Source organism: Tenebrio molitor, chromosome 6, assembly GCF_963966145.1.
Source record: "Tenebrio molitor chromosome 6, icTenMoli1.1, whole genome shotgun sequence".
Classification (NCBI taxonomy): domain Eukaryota; kingdom Metazoa; phylum Arthropoda; class Insecta; order Coleoptera; family Tenebrionidae; genus Tenebrio; species Tenebrio molitor.
In genome coordinates, this window is record NC_091051.1 from 19,756,195 (window position 1) to 19,783,621 (window position 27,427).

The following is a 27,427-nucleotide window of genomic DNA, read 5'->3' on the forward strand; positions in this document are numbered from 1 at the left end:
ATTTTTATTTTATTTTTTATTTTTAGTGCCAAACTCATAAGCAGGCCATCAAGCAACATTAATAAGACAAATGGAAAGTATTGTGAATTTTGTATTTTTGTATCTCAAAATCAGTAATAAACAATGACGTAGTGGATTTTTTTTTTGTTCGATACAGAATTTGAGAATTTTCTCCCGTGTGAACGGAGTTAAATAAAGTACTATAGGGCATTCATTTTAAATGTTGGGTTAAGTTGTAAAGGCAAAGCACCATAAATTACGAAAGCGGCAAATTTTCATTGTAGGAGTATAGTATTTTTACCCCTAATAGAAATATTGACTAAAATCATCAATCACACCAACAAAGAAACAGATCTTAAAGCACCCCATCCGGTAATTATGGTGGGGTATTAAATAACCTCAGCCAAATATTTGGTGGCACCCAACGGGCAAAAATGACCGATTTCTTACCTGTAAGTGTAAGTATGTATGTACCTGTAAGTGTATTCCTACATCGAATTTTATCATATTTAACACTGATGAAGAAACGAATTCCAAGTGTATTCGTGAAAGGAATTTTTGGATATCTGTTGATGGCATCTTTTAAAGTTGACACATACAATTATGTTCCCGCATCAATAACAGGATCATTTAGTTTTACAGGTAGTTTAGTTGTAAATTCCAAAAGCTCTTGTGCGTTAACGAAATGCCAAAGCAAAAAAAAGCTCATATTCATGGAAGCAACAAAATGCTCACTACATCTGTATGTCACAAGGTTTGTCGCTTGATTAATAAAATGCTTATGTTTGTAACGCTGGTACAAGGGAAAGGCTTCAAAAATAAACTGTCAATCTTTTTTCGAATATACCAATACTTCCTCTTTGGGCAGCTTTGAAAACTCAACTAGACAGGGTTGGGTCTAACAGTCGCCATATTATCACAATTTTATCGAAAATGTGAGCAAAGTGCTCATGTAACAAGTGATAGGCTAAGTCTGTCTACACTTGACAAATGCATAACAAGATTGTAAATAAAATAAAGTAATAATTATGAAATCATTGTTTAATATTACAGGTGTCCCAAAAATGGCGCACTAACGGTGCACTACAGTGTAGAAGAGATTACCGTCAATGTCAGAAAAATGTTTAAAAAATTCTATTGGACTTATTTTCTAATTTGACGGTCTTTGAAAGTGGCATTTAATAGGTCAATTATTTTGAAATGTATGCATTAAATTGCCATGAAAACTACCTTGAATCGTACATATTATCACAAAGTACAAGATCACTCACTACCACCAATATCTAATCCTGCATAATAGAGAATTTAGAAGCTTTGAAAATCGTAAAAATTATCTAGTGATGAACGAGTATATCTTTGTTTACCTAAAAAGGGGCAGATGATACAACTTATCATAACAGAACTTAACATTTACCTTCCATAATAAATTAATTTCATTACTAGCTTTTTCCAAAAATAAACTGATCTGGTCTCGTGTCAATACCTTAGACTTTTTCGTCTGAAACCCTGAATTTTTTTTGAGATACCAAATTCAGAAACTTCGTTACATCAATGCCATCCAGTATGTTCAGCATGAGCTTCAACACTGAATACGTGCTTCATAAACTTGAACGTTTCAACATTTTTTATTTTTCCTTAAATAAGCCAAAACAACATTTTCCGACACCGTTTTCACATTCTTCTTGTTATAGTGTTCCCATTTCTAATTTGGTTTTACTACCAGCCCTGTTGTCAAGGAGTTAAATACCCCGACAATAGGCAACTACCGCTATAAATCCTAGGACTGTAAAAGAAGGTCTGCTATCTGTTGTCTGACCAGGCTACAATATCTTCACGTATATTGCCAAAACCACAACCCCAGTCCCTAATAATTACAATTGGACTGCCATAAAACCAAATTATAAATGGGAAAACTATACACCAGTCATTTCATTCTAATATGTCTCTTATAATTGTAACGCATAGGAGCTAGCTGTTAGTGTCGACGCGAGTGTCACATGGTGGACATCAAGAAGTTGAGACTTGTTTTTACCAAAATCATATTCAAAATTATTTTTTCGGCCTGCGTCTAGAAACACTGATTTTTCATTCGTCTAAATCGTCTGGAAACTAGCATTTCCCTGCCTAGGCAAGAAAATCGGCACAGGAATTTTTAATGAAAGATTTTAGGTTGGCAGCACAAAATGTCAGTGTCATGTAACATTTTTGTACAATTTTTTAAGTATAAAATATTGATGTCGGGCAAATTTGTATCCTTTATCGTAAGCTGTACATTGTGTATAGCAGTACCTAGGGGCCGAGGGGGGTATCAAGCAATGGGTTAGGAATAACAGAAACGACGACCACGGTTTTGAATATTTGAGAAATTGGTTGATTTTTGTTGTGACAGTCGCTTCTTGAATCCTTTATGTTGCCAATGGAAGAAAAATAAATTCCCTATCCGGTAATTTTTTAACAAAAATTATTATTTTTTGCTTTAAATAAATTGTCGGCCGAAAAATTTTTGTGTATTACACGGCTATAAAATGTTTTGCAAGTGCTCGCACTTGTGGGCCCCGGTTGGCGCCTCTGCTCCACAAACCGTGCTTGCACTTGCAAAATGGCATTTCCTAGCCTTGTGATACAAATAGCTATTACGTTCGACTTTGATACCAAGGTATTTCGAAAAAGATGATATGAGCATATTGGTTGTTTTGAAGAGTTCTATGACTGTATCAGTACTTACATTTTCTATGTGGACTGTGGACTTCCATAACTTCCTGTATTATAGGTAAGCACTGATTGTTTTATTTTTAAGCCCAACATGTGTCAGATAAATAACAATGTACGTAAACAAAACAATGACAGAAGCAATCGCGATGGCAACCCGATAATGACGAAAGAAGCCGATTTCCAGCGAATCCTCTGAGAATAACAAGTCCGACGTAGATTAATTCAAATTTAAATGGAAAAAGTTCTCTTACAGATTGTTTCTTACACAGTGGTTTAGCTCTACATTTACATCCGGTTAGTGTTACATTTTAATTTATATGCGTAATACCTAACATATCGTTGTTCTCTCAATCTCTCATACGAGAAGATTTTCTGCATGGCTTTCCTACACTAATTTGAAGGACAAGTAGTGTTTATTCGAAGGTAAAATAACAAGACCTAATTTTTTAATCGGATAAATTTTTCTATTTCACGAAAACTTTTTGCTTTGACAATTTTACCAGTTGACTTTGGGCATTTTTATTCTCGTTAGCTTTAGCTCTAGGGTTTAATCTTTGAATAAAAATGCTCAAATATCAGATATAAAAAATTAGGTCATGTTATTTTTGGCAAGATTAATTCCAGAATACAAACTTTAACGTTAGGTAATTATTTATTTATAATATTATAATACAGTTATTAAAAACACAATTTGAGAATCTGACAGGAGTAGCATGCAATTTTAATCACTTTTCACAGATGACAGAGTAGTAGGACGTTTTTATGGGGATAAACATTTTTTATTAGATGAAAGCAAGCGCTCTGATTGGGTGAACAAGCACGTTTGATGTACGTGGGAATTAATCAGTATTAATTCCTTGTAAGCTCGAAGAGCCAGCACATTAAGTTATGCCCGCTGTGCGTCATTTACGTGAAACATACACATAAGCATATCCATTGTCCCAATTTATTTGGTCAACGACTGTACCTACTTATCGAAAATTGATGAATAAATGCATACGTGTTTGTATCTGTGATCGAGAAAATTTGTAACCGAGTTAAGTTCCGCCATGTGCTGTTTAACACAATTAATTTTGGTTGCTAAAAATTCCATGTACTGTCGCGAGCAAAAAAAAACTGATCGTCAAAATAATGCTTTGACACAATGGAAAATGCTCCATTGTAAAACGGTCGTAAATATCATAACCTATCATCATGTTGTATGACATTAGTTGTCATTTTTCTCATTTTTTGATACTTTGTTGACATGGGCATAATCAGACAGGGAAATTTTTTAATTTGTGACAATATAAACAAATTTTGAAATGACATTGACGACCAGAATTTTTTGTTCGCGACAGTACCATCGCTGGCCAAAAAAAAACTCGTACACAGATGATGGAACAACAGATCCAAAAATTAAAAATTTGAGTTGTGTAAACATAGCTTTTTTAATAAAGGTTATGTATGCATAGGTTTGATTTTTTGTTTGGGCAATAAAACGGTACCTTTATCAACACCAACTTCAGTAGCAATTGCCCGTATCGAAATCCCGTCTCTTAAACGTTGTGCGTTAGTCTGTTTTTGAATTTCAGTTAAACCCATTTTTTCACATTGACTTTGACACTGACAATAACGTTTGACGTTGTAGACTTTGATTTACAATATTAAAATTTTGGCTGTACGAGTTTTTTTTTGACCAGCGATAGTACTTAATGTTTTGAACATATGTATACCTACTTGTATAGAAATTACAGCATTTACAACTTATTTTTTCATGTTAAATTTTTAGTCAGTTTCTTGGTAAACATTTCGTTGTAATTTAAACCATATGGCTGCACATGGCTATGCACGTCATGTTTGAACGCAACGTCAATAAATAACTTTCGAGCTTTATATTTTCGCATTCTCGTTTTTCATTTAAAACGCAATTCCTGTACTTTCATAAAAAAATATTATAGATATACATACATATAGATATTACAGATTTTTTTAATTTCTCTAAAAATTGTAGCGATATCCAAAGTTGTCTTCCAAATCACAGGCTTAGCGAACCCCTACTGTGCCCCAATTCAGCGCATCCGAAAATACACCGGCATTTCAAGTTGTACTTCTGATCCAACGCCCGAACCAAATATGGTAATTCAACAAAACAACGACGTAGACAAACACAGTGAAGTAACGCAACAAAAAATGAACGACAAAAGCGACAACATTCAAATGCTGTCCAAAAAGTAAGTTACTGTACAGTCTTTGACACAATTCCTCTATTTTTGGTTTTTAGGTGGATAGGTGTTAAGTCATTTTACAATAAACATTTCCCAACAGATAGGAGGTCGTACAATTTGAGGGTACCTTTCGTGGGTTTAGTACGGATTTGTAGTATTTATCAGGACAGAGTATTTTGAACAGAGTTTTTTTTTTTAGGTCGTTTCAGTTCTTTCGATGCATTTTGTCATAAGCGAACTTGGTGATCACTGGTATTTTAAGGACGAGAAAAATCTAATACTTCTTTATCTGTACGTTTTTGTGTCAGCAGCCTTAAGCTATGAACTCTACTATGGCTTAAAAATAGTTAGTTCAATTTTTAACTTGCAACCAACATAAATATCTATTAATTAGTTTATCTTAATAGGAAGATCGTAAACAACATACGCCATGGATATTACTGAAGTTCATCGAAATATGCTTAACTGTCGCAAGTATTATTTTTTGTGTGGTACGGCACCGTATAGACGCCATTGTTTATGGTTCTGTTGTTTTAAGTAAGTAGGTACTTTTATCTCATTAATTTTACTTTTCATAACTAGTTACGACGATATGTATGTATTAAGAAGGATTAAAAAATACCTAATTATTTTGTGAGATACAAATCACATGGGTCACTAGTCGCTGATAGTGGGATATACTGCTACTGGTGATGTCTCAATTTTTTTGCTCCGTAAGGGGCAAATCAAGGCGATGTTCATTTACCAGGCTATGACACTGACCAGAGACAGTGTGCTATGGAATGGCCTACCACAGTATGGCAACATTGCTTCACCAACATTTAGTGAAAAAATTCGAAATCCACTAAATCTGTCATTGTATTTGCATTTATCAAATATCAGTTATCTAATTTTATGACAGTTCAAAAATGCGTTATCGTATTGTAATACATAGTTTTAAACGACCTTGGAGTCAGAAAAATAACGGTAGTCCTTACTGATAATATTTTGCGTGCTCTGCTGTGTTCCGGCCTATTGAAACTGTTTGATTATAAAGTAACGCGAGGTGGGCATTTCCAACTTAAATATAACAAATTTGTTCTCATTCCCCAAATCACCCCATTTCTTGTAACTTGCTTCCCAGTCTCGTTTCAACATTCGTTTTTAAAGCCAAAAGATTTTCCCCAGTGAAAGTGTTGTCATTACTAATTTTGATTATTTCTGCCCAAAGTGTAATTTCTTCGTAATTAGAAGGTGTCGGCACAGGGTTTGGCACGAGTCGCTTCATTTGGTCCCCATTGATATCTGTTTCCCTAAAATGTTTAGCACAAGCATGGCTGCTTTTGCGAATTCTTCAGTTTTCGATTTTTAAAATCTCTTTCCAAATTTGGTATGCAACACTTAAATGGCATTTTTAATTCAATTTGACGAATTTGACCAAGGACTTGTCAAAATTTATTTTAAAGGTCGAATTAGTTTCAAAATTTTAGGAACATCGTAGGTCATGGAATGGCCTACCAGGGAATGTGGCAACACAGCCAGTGTCCTGGCCTGGCCTGTAACTTGAGACCGCCTTGAGCAAATAGTTACAATGATTCAACAATATCAGTCATGGTTTTGAATTAGCAATGTCTTCTCGAGCCTTACCCAGTTTCGTGAATGACCCCTTCTGACACGGTGGGAAATTCAGCTACATATTAGGTACTATTTCGGACACGGAATCTTGGCCAACATTTTTTAGACATTTCTAAAAAAATGATGTAAACCAATCCTTAGTGTCATTTAAGTGACAATTATTAAAAGTCACTTTGAAGTTTTTCGCGTGACATCAAAAAAGCAGGGAAATGGCATTATCGAGTCAAAAGTTGGGTTATATTCAATAAAGGCCAGTTCACACATATTTGTCAATGAAATATCAGTTGTGGCCAAGATTCCGTGTCCGGAATAGTACGGCGTGATCAACAATGACTGAGTCTGTTGGCAATGAAACAGTTGAAAAGTACTGGTGTTTTTTCTCTCGTAATTTGCGCTGACTGAATTTTTTAACTTGAGACGGCATTAAAAACATTTTTTTGTTCGACACTGTCAGAATTTGAGAATTTTCTCCTATGTGAACGAATTTTGATAAATGTGACAACTTGTCAAAACGCATTCGTTAAATAAATAACTATTTGGTTATGCCGGTTATGTTTATGCTATTACAAAAATGAACCTTTGATGGTAAATTTCAAATTTGCCAAATTTAATTGATACCAACAGACTCAGTTATTCTTGATCACACCGTACTGTCCATTTACTAAACTCCCGCACTGTCAAAGTGTTTGCAAGTTGCCGCACTGCCCTTCTGAGGCTAGTAATTTTTACTTTAACGTTGGTGCAAAAATTTGAAATTTCAAGTTAAGTTTAATAAATTCGCTTTCTTTCATTCAAAGTATTACTTACACGAAATGGCTGAACAAGAAGAAAATATGAAACGTAAAAGAATATTGTTAACGGCCAGAGAGAAGCACGGTATTGTTAATTATTGTTTGTAAAGAAGAGAATTAACTCCATTAACATAACCAAACTTTTCTTGTTGACGTTTTTATAACTAGATTTTGCGTACAGGCAACTGAAAATGTACCTACTGTCGAGAGCAAAAAATTCTGGTCGTCAATGTCATTTCAAAATTTGGTTAGATTGTCACAAATTCAAAAAATTTTCCCTGCCTGATTATGCCCACGTCAACAAAGCAAAAAATTAAATAATTAATGTCAATTATGTCATACAACATGATGATAGGTTATGATATTTACGATCATTTTACAATGAAGCATTTTCCATTGCGACAGTATGTCACCATAGGTACACTCCAAAAAAAAGTCAAAAAATTGACACTGACAGTGCGGGAGTTTAATAAATGGATAGTATGTTCATTTTGATATGTCCTCATGTCAGGGCACTTGCGTGACGGAAATCAAACAGTTTGTCCAACGTTAAAAAAATAAATCATGGCCTTCCATTATGCCAAACAACGTGAACGGTGTTTAGTAATAGAAAAATTTCCAAGAGCATGTTTTAATAAAGTGTAAAATTCTAATGAATCTAATGTCAAATTATAATTTTCAGTACTAAATGCGTTAACAACTTACATTGTCGGGTCAACATCACTGAAGCAACTTCGTGAACATCCAGCGCAAGAGAATGTTGATGACAACATCTATGACAAGGGCGACAATGTCGACGACGTCTAAAGCTACTTGAATGTGAATTATATCTAAAGCATTTATTTTTGTATTGAGAAACTAACCTTACCTAACTTCTACGTATAAAAACTTGTTTGTGTTACAATATTAGGTACAATTAGTTTTTCCTATTAAATACGATAATTATCCATACTTCCATATACAGTCTGATTTTGAAAATAGTGTAGATATTTTAACCTGGGGTACTACGTGTTAAAGGAATCAGTTTGTTTAGGAACCGCTGAAAAAGTTCAAATTTGGCGGGCAGTTTTGACATATGACCAACCTAAAATGTGAAGTTTTCTGTTATTCGAGGTTATGTTTGATTTTAATCTTTAATTTTTTTGAGTTTCAGCATGAATCTTTAATAACATTCAGAAAACAACAAAGGCTTACCTAAACAAGAAAGTAAAAAGACTGTAATTGTTAAAGCATTAAAATGGAACATCAAAGAAGTTGCTCAAAATATCTGCCATCGTTTGTAAGGTTCGCGATTATCAAAGGTAACGACAACGGTTGCGACCAATATTTCCATCTCACTTAATTTGAAGTAATGTTAAGTTAATCTGTTTGACACGTAAAATTTCAAGTCACAAAAATCCCTAAAAATAGTGTACCTACTGCTATCTTTGTCACTCACGGGATTTATGGATAATGTCCTCTCTTTTAATTTTGAGGACAAAAATTGTGGAGCGGAATGGCGCTACCTTCTAAACATATACGGTGTGATCAAGAATGACTGAGTCTGTTGGTAACAATGAAATTTGGCAAATTTGAAATTTACCATCAAATATTCATTTTTGTAATAGCATAAACATAATCGGCATAACCAAAAATGTTTTTAATGTCGTCTCAAGTTAAAAAATTCAGTCAGAGCAAATTATGAGACAAAAAACACCAGCACTTTTCAACTGTTTCATTGCCAACAGACTCAGTCATTGTTGATCACGCCGTAGTAGGTTAATCGTTTGCAATGCAAGCTTCAGCACGACGAAAGCCGAACTAGATTCAGATGCCTTTGTTTTGACGAATTTCCTGAGCGGCATTCTAAACTCGAAGTCAAACTACAAACTGAGAAACTCCCAGGTGAATTGCAAGTGGCCGGTTTTCAATTTAGTGAATATTTTTTTCTTCTGCAACTAAAATGCGATTTTCTCGTTGGCGGCCAAGATGGCTTTTCTTCATTTCGAAACGCCCGAAATTGCGAAGATGCTGCACAACGTTTACAAATGTTCGTGCAGTGGAAAGTGTCCATTGAAGAAACCTTTTACCATAGATTTGCCGTTTTAGCTCTGAATGTCCACGAGCTTCGCCATTTCATTTTCATTTCAGTGGCTCGAAAAATATTTATCATCATTTGAATAAGACATTGTTGGCTCAATCGTTACATTTTGTGGGGTTCTATCAGAGGTTAAAATATCTACAAAACTTTCAAGATCAACTTGTACCTACATATTAACATTATCAGTGAATATTTCAAAGTGTCTACAAAAGAACGTAGGTATATCAAGAGTCCTGTGCAATTGGGTGGTTCTATAATTTTATATCAAATTATTAAATCTTAGCGTTATTTGTGATTTCGATGTCTTAGTTTTTCTATACCTATGTATTGGAAATATTTTTCATCTTACAACAGTCTTTATTAAAAAACTAAAAAAGTGTCATTAATGGACTTATTCGTTCATAACCTGTTTTTTATTTAACATTTATCCTACAAAGGGGCAAAAATCAAATACAGGGTGTTAGAGAATGATCTCCCAAGAATTTCAGGGTGAGTTTATCAGGGAAAATGTGGTCGAAAACCTTTATACCGCTTTTGGATAAATTGAACCGTTTTCGTTTCGATTTAAAAATGATTGCTTGGTAAGGATTTGAAATTTATGCTTATGTAATGAGTAATGACAAACGGAGGATATTCTAAGCGTTTATTATGAATGTTTTCAATACAAATAAATAAAGTTACACAGAAATTAACGAATCTTATTAGGGTCAGTGCTCGATTTCAAATCACTTCAGAGGTTGATCGAGATGTGGTATCACAAATGAAGCTGCACAAATAATTTCAGTTCATTGCAGCAATAAAAGGGGACTTACCTCAAGGTTGTGGTGAATTTAGATAAATATTTCGAATATAATTATTGATTTTGTCAATAAAAAATGCAGTCCTGGTAGTTTTTGATGATCTATTATCCAAGGGAAATATTTAAAACCGAAACGTCATTGTGACAGTAGGTACTCGATAAAATCTGACATGAGGCATTGTTGTTTTTGATTGATTTGATTACAAAATGTTAACTATTTATTTAATCCACACAACAATAAAATGGTGCAAAAGCTCTCAAACAGTGGGGCACTATTTAAAATTTTTATTTTTAAGAAAACCATTCATGTTAGGAAAAAATGCTGTTAAAAGTTTTCGACCACATTTTCCCTCACAAACACCCTGAAATTCTTGGGAGACCATTTCCTAACACCCTGTATAGGTAAAGGTGTTCATTTAATATTCTGGTAGCCATCACCTATGGAAATCTTTTGTTTTGAAAAACGGATGTCGCAACTTTAAAATACGACATAACCTCACTAAAAAAATAACAGCATGACACGAATTATGATAAAAAAAAGTAACACAATTACAATTCATGCACAAATTAATCAATTTATTAAATGAGGTGCTGGAAATGTCTACCTTCTTCTTTTCGTAACAGTTTGTGGCACGTTCCTGCTTTCCTACTATTGGGGACAAATTACTTTGGTCGTCAAAGTCAGTTGACTGACATAAAGTTGTAAAGCAAGCATTAGGACGGTTAACCTTATTTTTTACTACTGTCAACCACTGTCACTGTCAAACTCATCATTGCAAAATGTTAAATACCGAAAAATGGACAACTGAAGGAGATATTCCTAGGAGGAAAAATTGAAAAGGTTCCCAAAAGGCAATTTGGCCCACGGACAATCCCCCAGAAACAAGGGAGATGATTCTAAATTTTTGAATGGTGGAAGGTGCCATATTTTTGACAAGAGAAAAGTCAATAATTTGAAATTGTCATCACTATTGACTTGACGTTAATGCTTGGTTTACATTAATTTGTTTTGAAGTGACAGAAGAATGACGACCAAAGTATTTTGTCCCCAATAGTACATAAAGCTACGGTTTCTTAGAGAAGTACGCCGCGCACAACTCACGGTAAGTCGTGCGCCGCGCACAACCGCGTAAATCTAATCAGTCGATAAGTTTGATACGGTTGTGAAACTTCATCACTCATTTTTGAGTATGTCTGTGGACGTTCGGGCCATCCGTTTCCATAAGACCAATGGGATGACGTTTTTGACAAGTACCTGCGGCACTTGCGTGGTCGGTACCGGAAGGCGCCACTGGGCATTCCTTTGTTGGGTGATCGGTAGAGCTCGTGCCAACTCTCATGATCGATGACCTTGACAAAAGCTGCGCGAAGGCGGAGCCTAATTTTGATAAGTGAAACGTGAAAACATCGGTCGTTTGGTTAGACATTTCAGAGTGGCGCCAAATTTAAATGTTGCACTCCCCAACGGTTTGGACTAGAATGCCCGACTTGTCGTCAGATAAATATCAACATAAATTAGTTCACAAGCCTGCAAAATGTAAAGTGAATGGAAACAAAATTTTCAACGCTTTCTTAACAGGTTTTTATTTATCTACTTAAGTCAACAACTCACAACCCAAATCAGCTAGATTTGAACTAGAGCTACCCCCTTGAACTTCTTTTTCGTCAACCTGTTCTTCATCTGATGAAAAAAATCAGACTCGTCACTTTCTTCGCCATTAATGGAAATTATTAGATCTTCAACCTCATCCACTATATATTCCCTTTTCATGTACTCCACTTCAATTTTCTCCACATGAGAACAAATATTCTGCCATTGTTGTACAGTCACTGCTTCAAATTTCGCTTCTGCCAATTTCCTAACATCATCCAACTTGAACGTTGTGTTGTATGTTGCCACATGATTTTTCACAAGCGCCCATATTTTCTCGATGGGGTTTAACCAATGTTTTTCTGTTGTCCTGTGTTTTCTTCCGACGGAAACCAATTTTATGCACCAGACGTCTAAATGAACGGATTTTTCCTGTGAAATTAACACCTTCTTCATCTTTCACTGCTTCAAATACAGCCTTCATTGTTGGTCTTCTTTTGTGAATATCTGCGTATGTATAAATATTGTTTCGAATAATTTCCTCTTCGTACTGATCCACAGATTGTTTAGGCTTCGGTTGATTAATTTTCTTCCTCGGAGAAGTAAATTTGGAACCTACTGGTTTGTTTTCGGCTTCCTTAATGATCCTCCTGTGAGTGCAGATTCCAACACCAGTAGCTTCTGCAACCCTTTCTTGTAAGCGGTTTAATGGGATAGAAACTTCTCCACAGTCTTTTTCATTTTTCATAAATTTATACACATTATAAATTATTTCCCGTCCTTGATTGCTCATTCTGATGAATGACACTCAAAGATTCTGTAAAGAGTACAAGTACTTTAGGTTAAAAATCAAGCACAATTAGGTGTGTTATACTTACAATTGCAATTATGCAGATTAATGGAGTCTTGAAAAAGACTGTTTGTAAACTCGGAATAACAATAATGGAACGGAAATAAAAAAAAACAAGGAAGCAAACACAGAGAGCGGAGGTTAATCAGTAATCACGAAGATCGGACAACAACACAATGAAAACCACAGAACACCTATGAAAACATTGAAAATCCAATATCCAAAACAAAAAGTCCAAAACACCCCGAGTTTTGCATCCCGGAGTTTTGTGGTGACAGTACCCATGTTTTTAGTTCGACTCGTACAGCCGCGTTTGTACGCATTTTGGTTTCTGCGTCATCGATCATGAGAGTTGGCACGAGCTCTACTAGTTTTTGCCGAGACAATCCGTGTGCTGCTCCTCCGAGTCTACCCCACGTTCCCTGGAAACCCGACCTTTGTGGTGAAAGCCGTGCTGGAGTGTTCCCGGGCTGAGTGTCGTCGTCGTTTCCTTCGTTGGACGGATTTGGACGTGGTTCTCTGGACTCGCTAGGACCGAACACGCGTAAGCGGATCAGCACGAGGTTATCGGTAGCTAGGAGGAAAAAAAAAACCGAACAGACCGCCTTTTTCTTGTATCGTTCACTGTGTTGCCCATTTTTTTCGGTCGGAGGTTATCCTCTTGTTTCAGGTTTGACGCCTGCAGCGGAGTCATTTTCATCGCCGGGACTCCTCGAGGACAGTGCGCACTGAACCATCGCGGAGCTCTGCCGGGATTCATCGACCCCTGTGAGGTAGGTCCCCATCTGAAGGGGTAACTTCCGACATCCTTTCGTGTGGCGGCGAACGACATCTTCTGGTGTGGCGAACGACACCCCCCATTGGCTCGCGAGTGTGCCCCATTTCCCTTGGTTTTCGTTTTTTTGGGTTCAAGGATTTCTCACGAATCCACAGGCCACCAAATCTTGATGTAAATTTAATTTAAGTTTCTATTTTTTTTTCTTATCTTCACTTTGTTCAGAATAATTTTTTTCTTTTGTTTTTTTTTTAATAAAGGCTGAATGTTCTCCAGGGACACATAAATTTAATTGATCCCACCCCCCGAACCCCGACCTTCTCGGCTTGAGCTAGTCCGCGGTCGAAAGTGGCGTAACAAGTTGATTCTAAGAAAACGTTTCGATCAGTATCAACTGATTAGATTTACGCGGTTGTGCGAAGCGCACGACTTACGGTGAGTTGTGCGCGGCGTACTTCTCTAAGAAACCGTAGCTTAAGGGTGGGGTTTACCTGATTTGAAATGGTCGAAAAACGGTGGTTTTTAAACATCCATATCTTTAAAACCACAACAGATGAAGGTAAGGTTCATTTTTTATCTGAAAGATACGTCTTTCCTCTAGGGCCCCATATTTTTCTTTTTTCGATTTCGTTATAAATAACAATAAAATAAATTGCAATTTGAGGACTATGCAGGAAGCTGTAACACTAAAACCTAATTCGAAATTAATAAAAAAAAAAGTATGGGGCCCTCGGAAATTGAATTTTAAAGCGGTTGGTGCCATCACCGTTTTTCCAAAAAAATCACAGATCTGAAAAAAACGACAAAAATGTGAAGGAATTTCGTTCATTTACACGGAAGAAAAAATTGGAATGCAGGCAACGAGAAATTATTCTTTACCTTCAGGCCAAGTGGCGATTCCTAAAATAAGTAGGTATATTTCGGCTAGTTAGAAAGAAAACATTTTACCTGTAATTAGGCAAGAGAACGAAGGGTGTGCTCTCACAGCCTTCGAACAATTGACACAACTAAGAACTGAGGAATGTGGTATTTTTATAGATTCTGATTTTCTGTAAAATTTAATTGCAAGACCACTTTTATTAACATTATGTATGCCTATTTTCAGCCGTTTTGGCGTAATTTCTATTTTTTGAATATAAACTAGGCAAAAATGAATAGGGAATTCCACAATTTTTCTTGGAAAGCAAAATAATTGTCCCAATCCTTCCACATATTCTTAAACACTAAAGTCTATTTTTTCCTGGTAGGCGCGTGCGTGCGCATCTCCGAAAGGTAGAATCACATAGCTAAAATGTTTAGCAGGATGCAGGAATTATTAGTATTTTTGGTTGCGTATTATCTAGGGGGATCAGTATTTGTGGTTGCACATTAAAACTCATGTTTATGATTTAATTTTTGTATAATTTGTAAAATGTAAACAAAAAAGTTTATGAATAAACTCGTGAAAAAATTGGTAACAAATATTATATGTACACAATTTTTTATTTTTATTTTATACATACAGGAGTTAAATTGGGTACAAAACAACTCGATTCTTTTGGATTCAATCGTTAATTTAAAAAAAAATAAAATAATTATCAGCGCACTTTTCACATAAAAAAAATCGACATCGACAAAAATTGACAGTTCACATGAAAGTGGCAAAAATTTCATAACATGGACATGGCCTGCTTCGACTACAATCATTTATAATAACCATGTATCTTGCAAGAGAAAAGGAGATATTTTTGATGTTCATCCAATTGAATCATACATTTCCTATCAGGTTTCTTCGGTGCCTGTAATTGTCCACACTTCTTTTCTTCCGCTAAGTATCGTTGAATGGTTCTAAATCCACAACCTTCAACACAAAGTAATTAAGCTGTGCTACAACAAAAATAAAACTCCGAAATCAATACCAGTATAATCTGCAGTTTTTTCCATTTGAGCCGTCTTGGTTAACTCGGCAAAATCCTTGGAGATCCCACGAAATACTTTAACGATCATTTCTTTCTCGGCTTGTGAGAAATTTGCTATAAATATGCATTAATAAAAAACTGTTACTTGCTGTTAGCATAAATCCAACTTACGCCGTTTATTTGGTGATCGAAATTCAGACATCTTGTTGACATATAAAAACACAACACACCCAAAACAGACACAAAACACGAAAGGAAAACTAAGACACGATGAAACAAAAATGGCAGCTTGGACCTGATTGACAGTACAGAACACTGCAATATTGCACATTTCTCTAGTGTAAGTAGAAAAATAAAGTAACCAATAGGAAAGTCGCATTTCGTTGCAGGATTTTGTAAATGCGCACGCACGCGCCTACCAGGAAAAAATAGACTATAGATAAATTTTAAATGTTACAGGTACCCGAAACATTACATTTAATGTGTACATATTTATATTTCTAACACATTTCATTAAAGATTTTAAACTGTATTTATAAAAAATTCCAAATTCAAAAATTCCCTATTCATTTTTGCCTAGTTTAGTATTTTTTATGTAGCAATTGTTTTATTTGAATTTTTATTGCATTGCTATAAATAATAGAAGAAGAAGAAGAACTTTATTATTATTGTCTCGATACAATATACTTTTTACAATATTTAGTTACCATTATTCATCTACAACTATGCTCTAAAATTGCATGTATCTGGATAATTGTCTTTTAAACTCACCTACATTGCCTAAAATTTTCAAATTCATCGGCAATTCATTGTATTCTTTCATTCCTTTGTAGAAAATTGAGTTCATTGTTCGGCTCAACATGACTTTAGTTATGTTTAAATCAAGCTTGTCTCTAGTTGAGTACCGATGAACTTGACAATTGAATTTAATAAGACATTTAAAATATGCCGGTAACATGTTATGTACCATCTTAAACATAAAAATCATTGACATATAATATAATCTTTGTTCCACTGACATCCACTGTAGAGTGCTGAGCATGAGTCGAATAGGTGTATATTTATTACATTTAAGTATTATTCTCATGCCTCTATTCTGTAATTTTTGTAATACACCAACTTTTGTTTTATCCATTAGATACAAAACAGAGGCACAAAAATCAAAGTGTGGTAAAATTATTGATTTATATATCACTAAACAAATATCTATATTTACAAAATTTGAGATTCTAGAGAAAAAATAAAGTTTTTTAGAAATTTTATCAACTATATATCTAAAATGACTATTAAACGATATCGTATTATCTATGACAAAACCCAGGTATTTGAATTCCTTAACAATTTCAATTTGTTGCTTATCAATAATAATATTAATTTGATTTATATTGATTTTTTTGTACCTGTTGTCTGTAGTTAAAATCATGGCTTTAGTTTTACTTACATTAAGTTTTAATTTATTAATTTCTAAGTATATTTTTACCTTTTCTAATATGTATTTCGTTTATTCTTTTTATTCCCTGATCAATATTGTCACATATACACGCAATTAATGTATCATCTGCGAACAGATTTAGAAAATCACAAACTACATTTAAATGCATATCATTAATATATAATAGAAATAACAGCGGTCCCAAAACACTTCCTTGTGGAACACCAAGATTATTTGTTATGTTGGTTGACGTTGTCTCCCTTACTTTAACATTTTGTGTCCTACCACTAAGATATGACTTAAACCAACTCAACACACTACCCCCCAATCCTACGTCTTCTAATTTTTTTAGGAGTAAGTTTCTATCTATAGTTTCAAACGCTCGTTTTAGATCGAGAAACACAGCTATCACAATTTTATTGTCATCTATTGCTTTTTTAAATTTTGATAATGTTATCTGTAATGCCGTTTCACACGAATGATTTTTACGAAAACCAGATTGGTATATATAGAGCAAATTGTTATCATTAATATATTTACTTAGCTGGTGATAAACCACTAGATAACAACAACATTTAGGTATTCTTGACTGTCTCAGGGCCGGTTGCACCAACGTGAGTTAAATTTAACTATAGATTAAAATATTCGAAAACATTGTTATAACAATAGGTAACTAAAGTAACGAAACATTTTAACCTACAGTTAACTTTAACTGGCGTTGGTGCAACCGGCCCTCAATGAAAAGTTATTTTTCTATAATTGATTCAAAAAATTGAAATTCACGCATAGTTATCTGTGCATGAAGTGGGTCATTTTCTTACGTGTCTTTTTTTTTACATTGTTAGTAAGATCGAAACCATAGAAACCATACAAGACAGTGTGTGAAATGCAATTTCACGCATACGACTATTTCTGTTTTTCATTTCACGCACTGTTTTTTATTAGTTACCTAGCAACATGGTCACTGCATTGAAACTTCAGAGTTCCTTCAAAAATTTGAATTTTTAATTTCAATTTTTTGAATCAATTATAGAAAAAATATTGTTTATATTTCGTGCGCGAAGATGTTTTTGTGCATTCAAAGGCTTATACTGCCTCGACCTTCGTCTCGGCGTAAAAGACCTTTTCATGCACAAAAAACACTCTCTTCGCGCACTTAATATAAAAATAACTATTTTGTAAGTGCGCAAAATGATTTTTTTTTTGTTGGGGCATGAGAATTTTATTTTTTTGTCGAAACCGTCAGGTGGAGACTTCAAACTCATTTGAATGCGCCAACAAAACAATCATCTTTAACACGAAATACAAACACTATTTTTTCTACAACCGCATTTTTAAATTTTTGAATTTTTGAATTTTTGTAAAATTTTCCTTGGATGCTAAAATATTTATCAAAAATGACATACTTTGCGACTTGATAACGATGCATAAATGTCATGTTTTTTTGACGGTTGTAGAAAAATAACTATTTTCTATAATTGCTTCAAAAAATTGATATTTACGCACAGTTATGTATGCATGAAGTGGGTCATTTTCTTACATATATATATTTTTTTTACTGTTGTAAGATTGAAACTATTGAAACCATACATAACAGTGTGTGAAATGCGATTTCACACACATAAGCTTTTCTGTTTTTAACTTCACGCACTGTTTTCTATTAGTTACCTAGCAAAACGGTCACTGCGTTGAAAATTTATATTTGTTTCAAAAATTTGAATTTTAAAATTTAGTTGCGTCTGGACGTGAGCTTTCATGAATTCGGAGTAACGAAATCAGACGAATTCGGATTATAATGTACACAATGATAAATAAAAACTTGTGCGAATTATGGAAGAATTAGAATTATTGGGATTCGGATTAACGAGGTTGCACTGTACCAGCAGTCATTAATTCCAAAAAGTCATTAGTTACCTGTATAGGTACTTGGAAATACCTTTTATGACAAGTGGCGATTCCTAAAATAAGTAAGTAGGTAGAAATGCAACCCTCACATTTTTGTTACTTTTGTTTGGTGCTTTTGTATATTAGAAAAAAGCAATTTCTCAGGTCTTTTCTGCTTTTTTATTAATTCTGTTTATGTTTTGTATATTTATTATTTTTCCTTTAATATGTAGAGTACGTTTATATTGTACATTATGGTGGTATAAATTATTGTCCGCTTAAAAATATCATCTGCAAATATCGTTTATTATCGTGTGATGATGTGGACTGGGTCACTTGAAGATTTTTTGGTCGGTTTTGTTAGTAACGGGTGTTTTTTAAAATTTGGCGTCGAAGTAGGCGTTGAACTGTCGATTGTGAACGCACTATACAGGTTACGGATCACGGATCAGCTGTTTAAATCTTACACTTTTACACTAGTGGTGCGCTCTCAATCGACTCTCCGACGCCTACTTCGACGCCAAATTTAAAAAAACACCCTTTATATCGTTAATCGTTACCTATGTAGTAGTCTTGTTGAGGATTTTTTTGCTTTACATTTTGTGCATTTGTTTCTTGGTATTCTTTGAATGTAATTAAAATTAATCATTCTTCATAAACATAATACAGTGTGGAATAAAATGATTTACATCTAGCATCTAGTTACCCTTGCATTACCCTTGTAAAAATACGAAATGTCGCTATACAAAAAAAAAGAAAGCCTAACCTCAAAATATTCCAAAATTCCAAATGTGATTTATTGCGAAGGGATGATATGAATGCAAAGTAGAGATTGAAATTAAAAAGGAGCTAACAAAAGCAAGTCACAGCTAGTGTTGAAAGTGGCCACCAACGTTTGTTAATTCAATTTAGTAAATTGTAACAATTGTCAATTCGATTGATGACATTTATTGACAGAACTAATAGTTCGGCACTTCAAAAAAAAAGTAGAGCGGTACAAGAAAATTTACATGTGCAAAAATTCCAAAGGTAACTAGATGTAAATCATTTTATTCCACACTGTACTTAATACATACCTACATACTTAGGTATGTACTATTCCGGACACGGAATCTTGACTACAACTGACATTTAACTGACAAATATGTGTGAACTGGCCTTTAATGAATATAACCCAACTTTTGACTCGATAATGCTATTTCCCTGCTTTTTTGATGTCACAATAAAAACTTCAAAGTGATTTTTAATAATTGTCATTTATTAATGACACTAATGATTGGTTTACATCAGTTTTTTTAGAAATGTCAAAAAAGTGTTGGCCAAGATTCCGTGTCCGGAATAGTACATAGATAGGTACATTGCACAAACGAGTATGTACTATCGCGGCCAAAATACTTTGGTCCGTCAATGTGACATAAATGACATTCAATTGTAAAGCAAACTTTAGGATGTTTAACCTTATTTTTTACTACTGTCAAAATTATTTTAATCTATCAGTGTCATACGGATTGGGTAAATCCCAGCTGCGGAGGCAGGGTTCAAAAGCAAAAGATCAACGTGGTCGCGGTTTAGACAACCTTCAGAAGCAAGTAAGACGATTCTATATTTATCAAAAACTGAAGGTGCCATATTTTTGACAAGAATAATTTGAAATTGTCATGTATATTGACATTAATACTTGATTTACATTTGAAGTGTCAAAAAGTGACGACCAAAGTATTTTGGCCGCGATAGTACCTATATCAAATAACAGTCTTATTAAACTGTACCAATTTATTCTTTACATTTCATTATTACAATTAAGGCAGAATCATCATCATCAAGATAGAAACAAAATATATTTTGCTGTATGCTCTGAGGTTATTACATTTTTTAAACAATTGCACGCATTAGAAACAAAAATCGTAAAATTGTAATTGAAATTAAACATTCATATTTGTAGGGCAGTTCTGGGTAAATTATTATTAACTAAATTAATGACGAAATTGACAGTCGGTTGCGTTGCGATGATGGACGCATTGAAGTGTGGAGAGCATTTTGCATTATTTCTCTTGCAGTTTCTGCAGCACTAACTGCAGCAGTGCGTTTTAGCGGCTGACCTGTGGTTTTTCTTCGGTAAACGCCTCCAGTTTCACGAAACTATTTTACACACCGACTCAGGTTATCTTCGAAGGTTTTCCGTCAACAATAACATTGGGAAATTCGGCGATAAACTCTTCTAAGCAGTTTTGTACGGAGTAGATCCATGAACCATTCACTTTCAAACTATTGTGATTGCGAAAATAACTTCCAATCAAAACGTTTTCTGCTCTAACGTGAACACCAGCAAACAGTAAACTTGTCTAAACGCAAATGTCAAAATTGACAGTTCTACTCTAATTTTACTAACGGGAAGTTCAAACGACGACATGCCTTCACAGAAACAAAATATTTCCATAGGTAATGCTACCAGAATATTAAATGCAACCCACAATACACTGGAACGTAAACCTAGACATGACGGTGATAAATATCCGGGTTTTCCTTCTGATGTATTGTGGGTTGCATTTTCTATTCCGCCAGACTCATTATCACTCGTGAAATACTCTGTATATTCGAATTCAAAATTCAACAGGACTCTTGATACACGTTCTTTTATAGATACTTTGTATAAGGTAAGAAATAAGCAATGACTGTTATAATCAGTATCACATACAAAAAGTTGACTGAAACTGGGTATGTTATGAAGGTCAGAACAAAGGGTCAGTTCATTTATTCAGTCATTCTACCGTGCGATCAACAATAATTATTAAAATCATTTAGCCTTTGAAATTTTGGACGTTCAGATGCTCTGGAATGCATGGAAGTGTCCAGAAGCTGTAGGGTCGGCTTGTGAACGTTGGTGCGGTTCGTACCTACAGAGCTGCCGTATCCGGAATTGGTCAGGCCTTGCAGGAATCCTCCGCACGTCTAGAAACGGGTCACGGGACCGCGCCGACAAAGGGTTCATTTGCTGAACCAATCGCCCAGAGCGGATCATAGTCACACTCGCTTTACCGCCGGGTAAGAAATTTCGGCACACCATTCTTCTCCCCGTTCCGGGACCAAGTACTACCTCAGGTTAAAACGTACGCGACCAAGTTCAGCGGCAAGCCGATTGGCTTGGCAGTAGTCGGACCCCATTACCCGAGTTTCCATCAGGTTGACACAGGCACAATATCACAATAAATTTATTTAAGTAGGGTCTTTGTTCGGTTTATTTATGGCTTAAGTCAAAATTCCTTACGAAGATAAAAGCACTATACCTATCTGTTTGCCTGTGTTCCAAGGGGTGCAGATATACACAGCCTAATGGTTTGTGGTACTTTGGTCTTTAACGTTTACACCATGGTGCTTGCCATAAAAGCGAAAAAGGAATTCCCGCACTATACCTGAGCAGTTTCAGGACGGGACATTCTACCACTTCACCAGAGCGCTCGACCACCAAAGCAGTCCAGTCCCGTCGGTATCGCCACAGAGGGAATCACCCAAAAATCAAAGGAAAACCACGGCGTTTGTTGTGTAAAACGATAATTTGTTAAATTATCAGTAATTTTTTTGGTTCCGCTGGTCTTATCGACGAACGAAACCTCGAGCGCAATACGGCTGCTTAAGTTTTTTTTATGCGCATTCCTAACCTTATATGAGGGCGGAAAGTTAACCATTCCTTTTTATGTTTACTTCCCTCTCTTGGTAAGTAATAGGCCTGTTATAAGTTTTTTCCAGTGGCGTACATAAATTGTCGAAAAACGGTAGAAATGAAACTGCACCAAACTAATTGATTATTTGCTAAAAATGTAATGATTCCGAAAAAAGAAAGAATACAAACATCGGTGGGAATGTGTTTCATTCCTGTCTCGATCATTAGCTCACCTCGGCTACGCCGTGGTAATAAGCTATAGGGCATTCATTTTAAACGTTGGGTAAAGTTGTAAACTCAAAACACCATAAATTACGAAAGCGGCAAATTTTCATTGTATTGGTAGGTACTGTAACCTTTCGACTTCCTTGACTTTTCCTCGATTATTTTTTTTTCTCCCTCATTTGGTGTATTGTTGGTTGCCGCATTCCCTCGGATGTTATTTTTGCGGAAAAATACCAAACAAAAATAATGAGAAAGAAATATTTATGGATCCTACGTTGTGTTTTATTTTTCATTTTGTTTAATTAGGTTCTAAGGAGAGGCCGTACCTTCGGAAGGTTTTTCCAAATAGAATTAAAACGATTGAGCACACTTCACTTAAATTTTATTTAACAAATAATCGAGTGTGGTGGTGTTTGGTCCCAACAAATTATAGAAATAAATAAATGAATTTAATAACAGAAGTTGGTGGAAATTTGACCCAATGAAATTTGACTCTCGGCCCACGAATTGAGATCTGACTCATGAATAAATGACTAAGCTGGGCAAATATATGAGTTTATGGCGCGAACAGCATTATACGAGTTTGAGATGCGAACTATGTGACCCGATTTAGATTACAATTATTTCCCCAATTAAATTTAACCCGACGCGATGCCCTGGAATCTCATAGATCACCCCGGTCTACTCCGGTGGTCAAAAATGAAAGGGAAAAAAGGTTCTAACAGGGCCAAAGGGTACCTCTCTTCACGTGTCAGTTGGCCTAGTTTGGTCGCCGGCCCCCTTGGGGGTGACGCGGCTAATTTTGTGCTCTTACGCCGGACCACAGCTTATTGAGTGCGACGGACACTGGCGGTAGCTTCCCGAACTCGAGAATCCAAGACATAAATAATGAATGGAAATGTTTTATAATAATTGCATACTAGTTCCCCTTGACAAGAGCACGTTTCCCCAATCGGTAAATGCAAGAAGATCACATACTTCGCGGTAATGAAATTAATATAAGATTCTAAAGAGTCACGTGGTCATCAAAGCTCAAAGAAAATAATATAATCTTTACTTTAGAACGATAAAAAACTAAATGCTGTTTGACTAATTAAATCGCGACTACAAATAATGTACAAGAATTAGAGAAATAATTTACCTTGTGAATGTAAAGAACGTGGTCACAAAATGGCTGCCGGAAGTACTGAACGTACCTCCGACTACTTTGGAGATCAAACCCCGACTCAATCAAAAAAGCCTTCTTTCCCGTCCCGCAATCGGTTTTATCATTTCTGGCGCACCCCACTTTCGCAACCCCTACTTGACCAAAGTGACCAATCAGCTCGGTTCTACTTTACGCCGACCGTGACACCCTTTTGATATCTCTAGAACTTTTGAAATTACAGTTTCCGTTTTCCACCTTAATTTAAATGTTTAAATTTAGACTTTTGTTAGGACCAGACCGAATGTACATAATTTGTTGTTGAATTAGAACTCTGAAAAAGAACACTAAATTACTGACTCTATACAATAATAAACCTCAACATCAAGAAACAAACACAATCTAAAAAATGGAACAAACAGAATTAACAGGAACACTGAATTACCGACTCTATACAATAACAAAAATCAGCACCAAGAATCAAACATAATTAAAATGAAATAAACATAATTAAAATGAAACAAACAGAATTAAAATGAAACAAACATAATTAAAATTAATCAAACATAATTAAAATGAAACAAACAGAATTAAAATGAAACAAACAGAATTACAATGAAACAAATTAACCTTATTTTGAAACCTAAATTGGGCTTGAAACGCTGTTACTTAATTGTCATGTCATGCAACTAAATTCCGTTGATCTGCTACTTCTACAAATTGTTCTACATTGATTTGATTCCCCAAAACCGTTCTAATTAATAATTACTTCGTAAATTTCATTCTCTCTCTCTCACTCACACGTCTGATTTCTACGACTACCTGGCTTTACCTCTGTGTTTTCTCCCGACTCCCTTTCTACTTTGCTTTGTTACTTTTCTAACTAAAAGTGCAAACGATTCTAGTTATTTTCTACGATAAAGCGCTCTGTTTTTAACTTGCAATTCTCGCCCTTTAATTACAAATATGCCACAAATTTGAGAATGCTAAAAAAAGTAAATTAACCTAATGAACATTAATTTTGTTGTTCTCTCAATTTGAAACCTGCTAACATCAAATTCATTAATTCAATTATCCCCTGATTTTAACTGGAGTCCCCAAATTGTCGAACATGTAATTACAATAAATTTATTGCAACGCTTCTTTTCCCTTGAACAGTTGTTCCCCTTGGGCTATGTTTTGCCGCGGACGCGTACCTGCATTTTCAAAGAAAGGTTGTCAGATTTCACTTGAGGAGTGTGGTGCCACTCTTGTGAACAAAGCAACAATAAAATTTACAACTGACCAGCATTTCCGTCGCAAATGAACGGTATTTAAAATATTTCGTTGAAATTATTTTAAAATTAAAATTCTTAATTTATCGAACCTATTCGGACCGTTACAGTACCGTAAAGTAGGAATTCCTCTGTTCATATAAAACTGGTACCACGTCGTACTTTCACCATCTTATCGACGAGCAAAAGAAAGAGACGTTAAAATATCCACAAGTAAAAAAAAAATTAAAACACATTTTGTGATCAGTGACCAAAAAAATGTAAAGAGATTGTTGATTTTAAATAATGTATTTGACAAATAAGATTACTTAATAAAGAAATAAGAGTAATTTGTAAAGTATCCATTACATGTATCTTTTAAAGTAAGTAAAAAATAAATAATAAAATACGTAAACAAATAAAAAATTAATCGTTATCTGAATCAAATTCACTAGATGATTCACCAGTATTGGCAACAAATGTTAATGGTTTCACTTGGTCTTCTAAAAGTTGATTTCGACCCACCATTCTTTAATTTTGGACCCGAATATATTGAACACAATTTTAGATTCACTGAGTTTCTGACAAGTGTCAAAGCAGGCAAGTTTTATTACAGTTGGCTTCAAAAAAAACGGGAAATGAAATTTGACCTAATGTGAATTGGAAATTTAATTTGTCAATTTATGTCAATTTCTGTCTGTTTGACAGTAGTATTTCTGACACATAAGTGCAGTTGTTTAACCTAAATTCTAAAAGGCCGTTTCAAACTATAAAAATTCAATAAAATCTGACAGTTCCCGTTTTTTTTGAAGCCAACCGTACAAAACCCAACATTTAAAATGAATGCTCGATATCTTAGCTCTCGACAGGAATGAAACACTGCCCACCTCAGTTTGTAATCTACTATTTTCTTGGTCATTTTTATTTAATGCGGACTTATCATTAGTTTTCAATTTTGTGTATCATTGTAATAGTAGATTACATACCGAGGTCGGAAGTGTTTCATTCCTGTCGAGTGTCGAGAGCTAAGATATTTTACCAAGGCGTAGCCGAGGTGAGCTAATGCTCGAGACAGGAATGAAACACATTCCCACCGAGGTTTGTATTAGTAGTTTACTCGTATTAATTTAATCCTTGCTCGATTTACATTTTGTTGTTTTATAATTCATCAGAACTTGTTAATTTATGATAATTTATTTTGGAATTACAGCTAGGTGTCGAGCAAGAGAAAGTGTATCTTTATCACCATCTCCCTCGGGTTCGCGTTCCGGTGACCCCGACGTCGGACACGTCTGACCGCGCCGCTAACACTATTTACGTTTGATTGTTTCTGCCGTTGGGGAACAAAAATTTCCCTTATTTTTGTTAAGAAATAATTTAACCTAACAGTACCCAGTTTATTAAATAGAAGTGTAGTTGTAGTTTCACTTCACTGTTGAAGATAGCCAGACCTTCAGCCCGTTAAAAATTACGTGACGGGGAAAAATTCAGTCACAGACAAGGGAAAGTTTCATGCGCCAACTAAATACCTATTGTCAAAGCCTAGCCTAGATTAATTGAACTAAATTAACTTCCTTGCTAACTGAGTAAGTTTAACGTGTTTTACATCCTCTAAATAGTAAATTCTCTTTTGGAAGTAGGTATCTACCTAGTAAACTTTTAAAAATTTGGGATGATGGACGTAATGAGAATTACCTATATACCTACTCGGCGATTACAGTTTCGTCCGTAATCCTTTCATGCATAAATTAAAGATTACACTTTCGTCCAAATAGTTCAAATCTGTAAAACTGTAAATATGCAGTTTCGTCCGACGATAGACCAGGTATATAGGTACGCTGGGGTGGCTGGGTTTTATTACCTACCCTTTGGAAAAACCCGGTAACTCCTACCCCTACCCGCACCTGCATCAGTATCGGCTGGACCGTATTTTCAGTTCTCATTCTGAATTAGTTGCAAAGTAAAATCTAAGTTTGCAAAATGGAAAATTTAGACATCCAAAAAAGTGTTTCTAAACGTGGAAAAGTATTGTTGATTGTTAACAATTATAAGTTCAGTTTTTGTGATAAATTGTTGAATGGTGAGTCGAGATGGAGATGCAGAGTTCCAAAGTGCAACGCCACGATCTACACAATTGGTGAAGATTTTTTAATATCACGGCATAATTTAATCCATTCTCACGAGGAACTCAGTAAGTCAGCACTACAAAAACAATTCGTGGCAGTAGCAGCTAAACGCAAGGCTTCTGAAGATATTGGATTGCAACCTAAAAGAATTATCCATTCTGTTTTAAAAGAAAATGAATCTGATCAACTAACCATTGATGACGTAAAATCTGTAAAAAGGAGTATATACGGAGAAAGACGCAATAAGTTTCCAAAGTTGCCTAAATCTTGTTTGGAATCGCATTGCGCTTTGGAGGACATAAAAGAAAAAATAATTACTAACAGAAAAGAAAATTTTTTGATGATTAACGATATTGAATCGAACATAATAATTTTTTCGTGCGACGTA

The 27,427-nt window shown here is 34.9% G+C and overlaps 1 protein-coding gene and 1 long non-coding RNA gene across 9 annotated transcripts in view; one reads left to right on the plus strand and one right to left on the minus strand.

Annotated features, from left to right (window-relative positions):
* Nucleotides 1-13,698, plus strand: part of LOC138133671 (uncharacterized) — a 43,005-nt gene extending 29,307 nt beyond the window's left edge. The window contains exons 5-11 of one of the 7 annotated variants that reach the window (XR_011160469.1): nt 27-2,770; nt 2,848-3,006; nt 4,706-4,925; nt 4,976-5,060; nt 5,119-5,265; nt 5,327-5,456; nt 8,007-9,786. Coding sequence is in view for 3 of the 7 variants with exons in the window: in XM_069051610.1 (XP_068907711.1) it covers nt 4,828-4,925; nt 4,976-5,060; nt 5,119-5,265; nt 5,327-5,456; nt 8,007-8,131 (585 nt within the window). In the remaining 4 variants the exon portion in view is untranslated. Of the gene's footprint in view, nt 1-26; nt 3,007-3,114; nt 3,136-4,705; nt 4,926-4,975; nt 5,061-5,118; nt 5,266-5,313; nt 5,457-8,006; nt 13,259-13,314 lie in introns of those variants that run through there. The other 6 variants (XR_011160471.1, XR_011160472.1, XR_011160470.1 and 3 more) reach the window with 6 other exon arrangements.
* Nucleotides 13,699-15,043: 1,345 nt separating this feature from the next.
* LOC138133672 (uncharacterized) lies at nt 15,044-17,303 on the minus strand. Of its 2 annotated transcripts, XR_011160474.1 has the most exons (3): nt 15,489-17,303; nt 15,318-15,431; nt 15,044-15,259 (listed from the first exon to the last, which is right to left on the minus strand). It is a non-coding gene; the product is annotated as an uncharacterized lncRNA (long non-coding RNA). The 2 variants fall into 2 exon arrangements; XR_011160473.1 differs by having other exon boundaries at nt 15,318-17,303.
* Nucleotides 17,304-27,427: the final 10,124 nt, after the last annotated feature.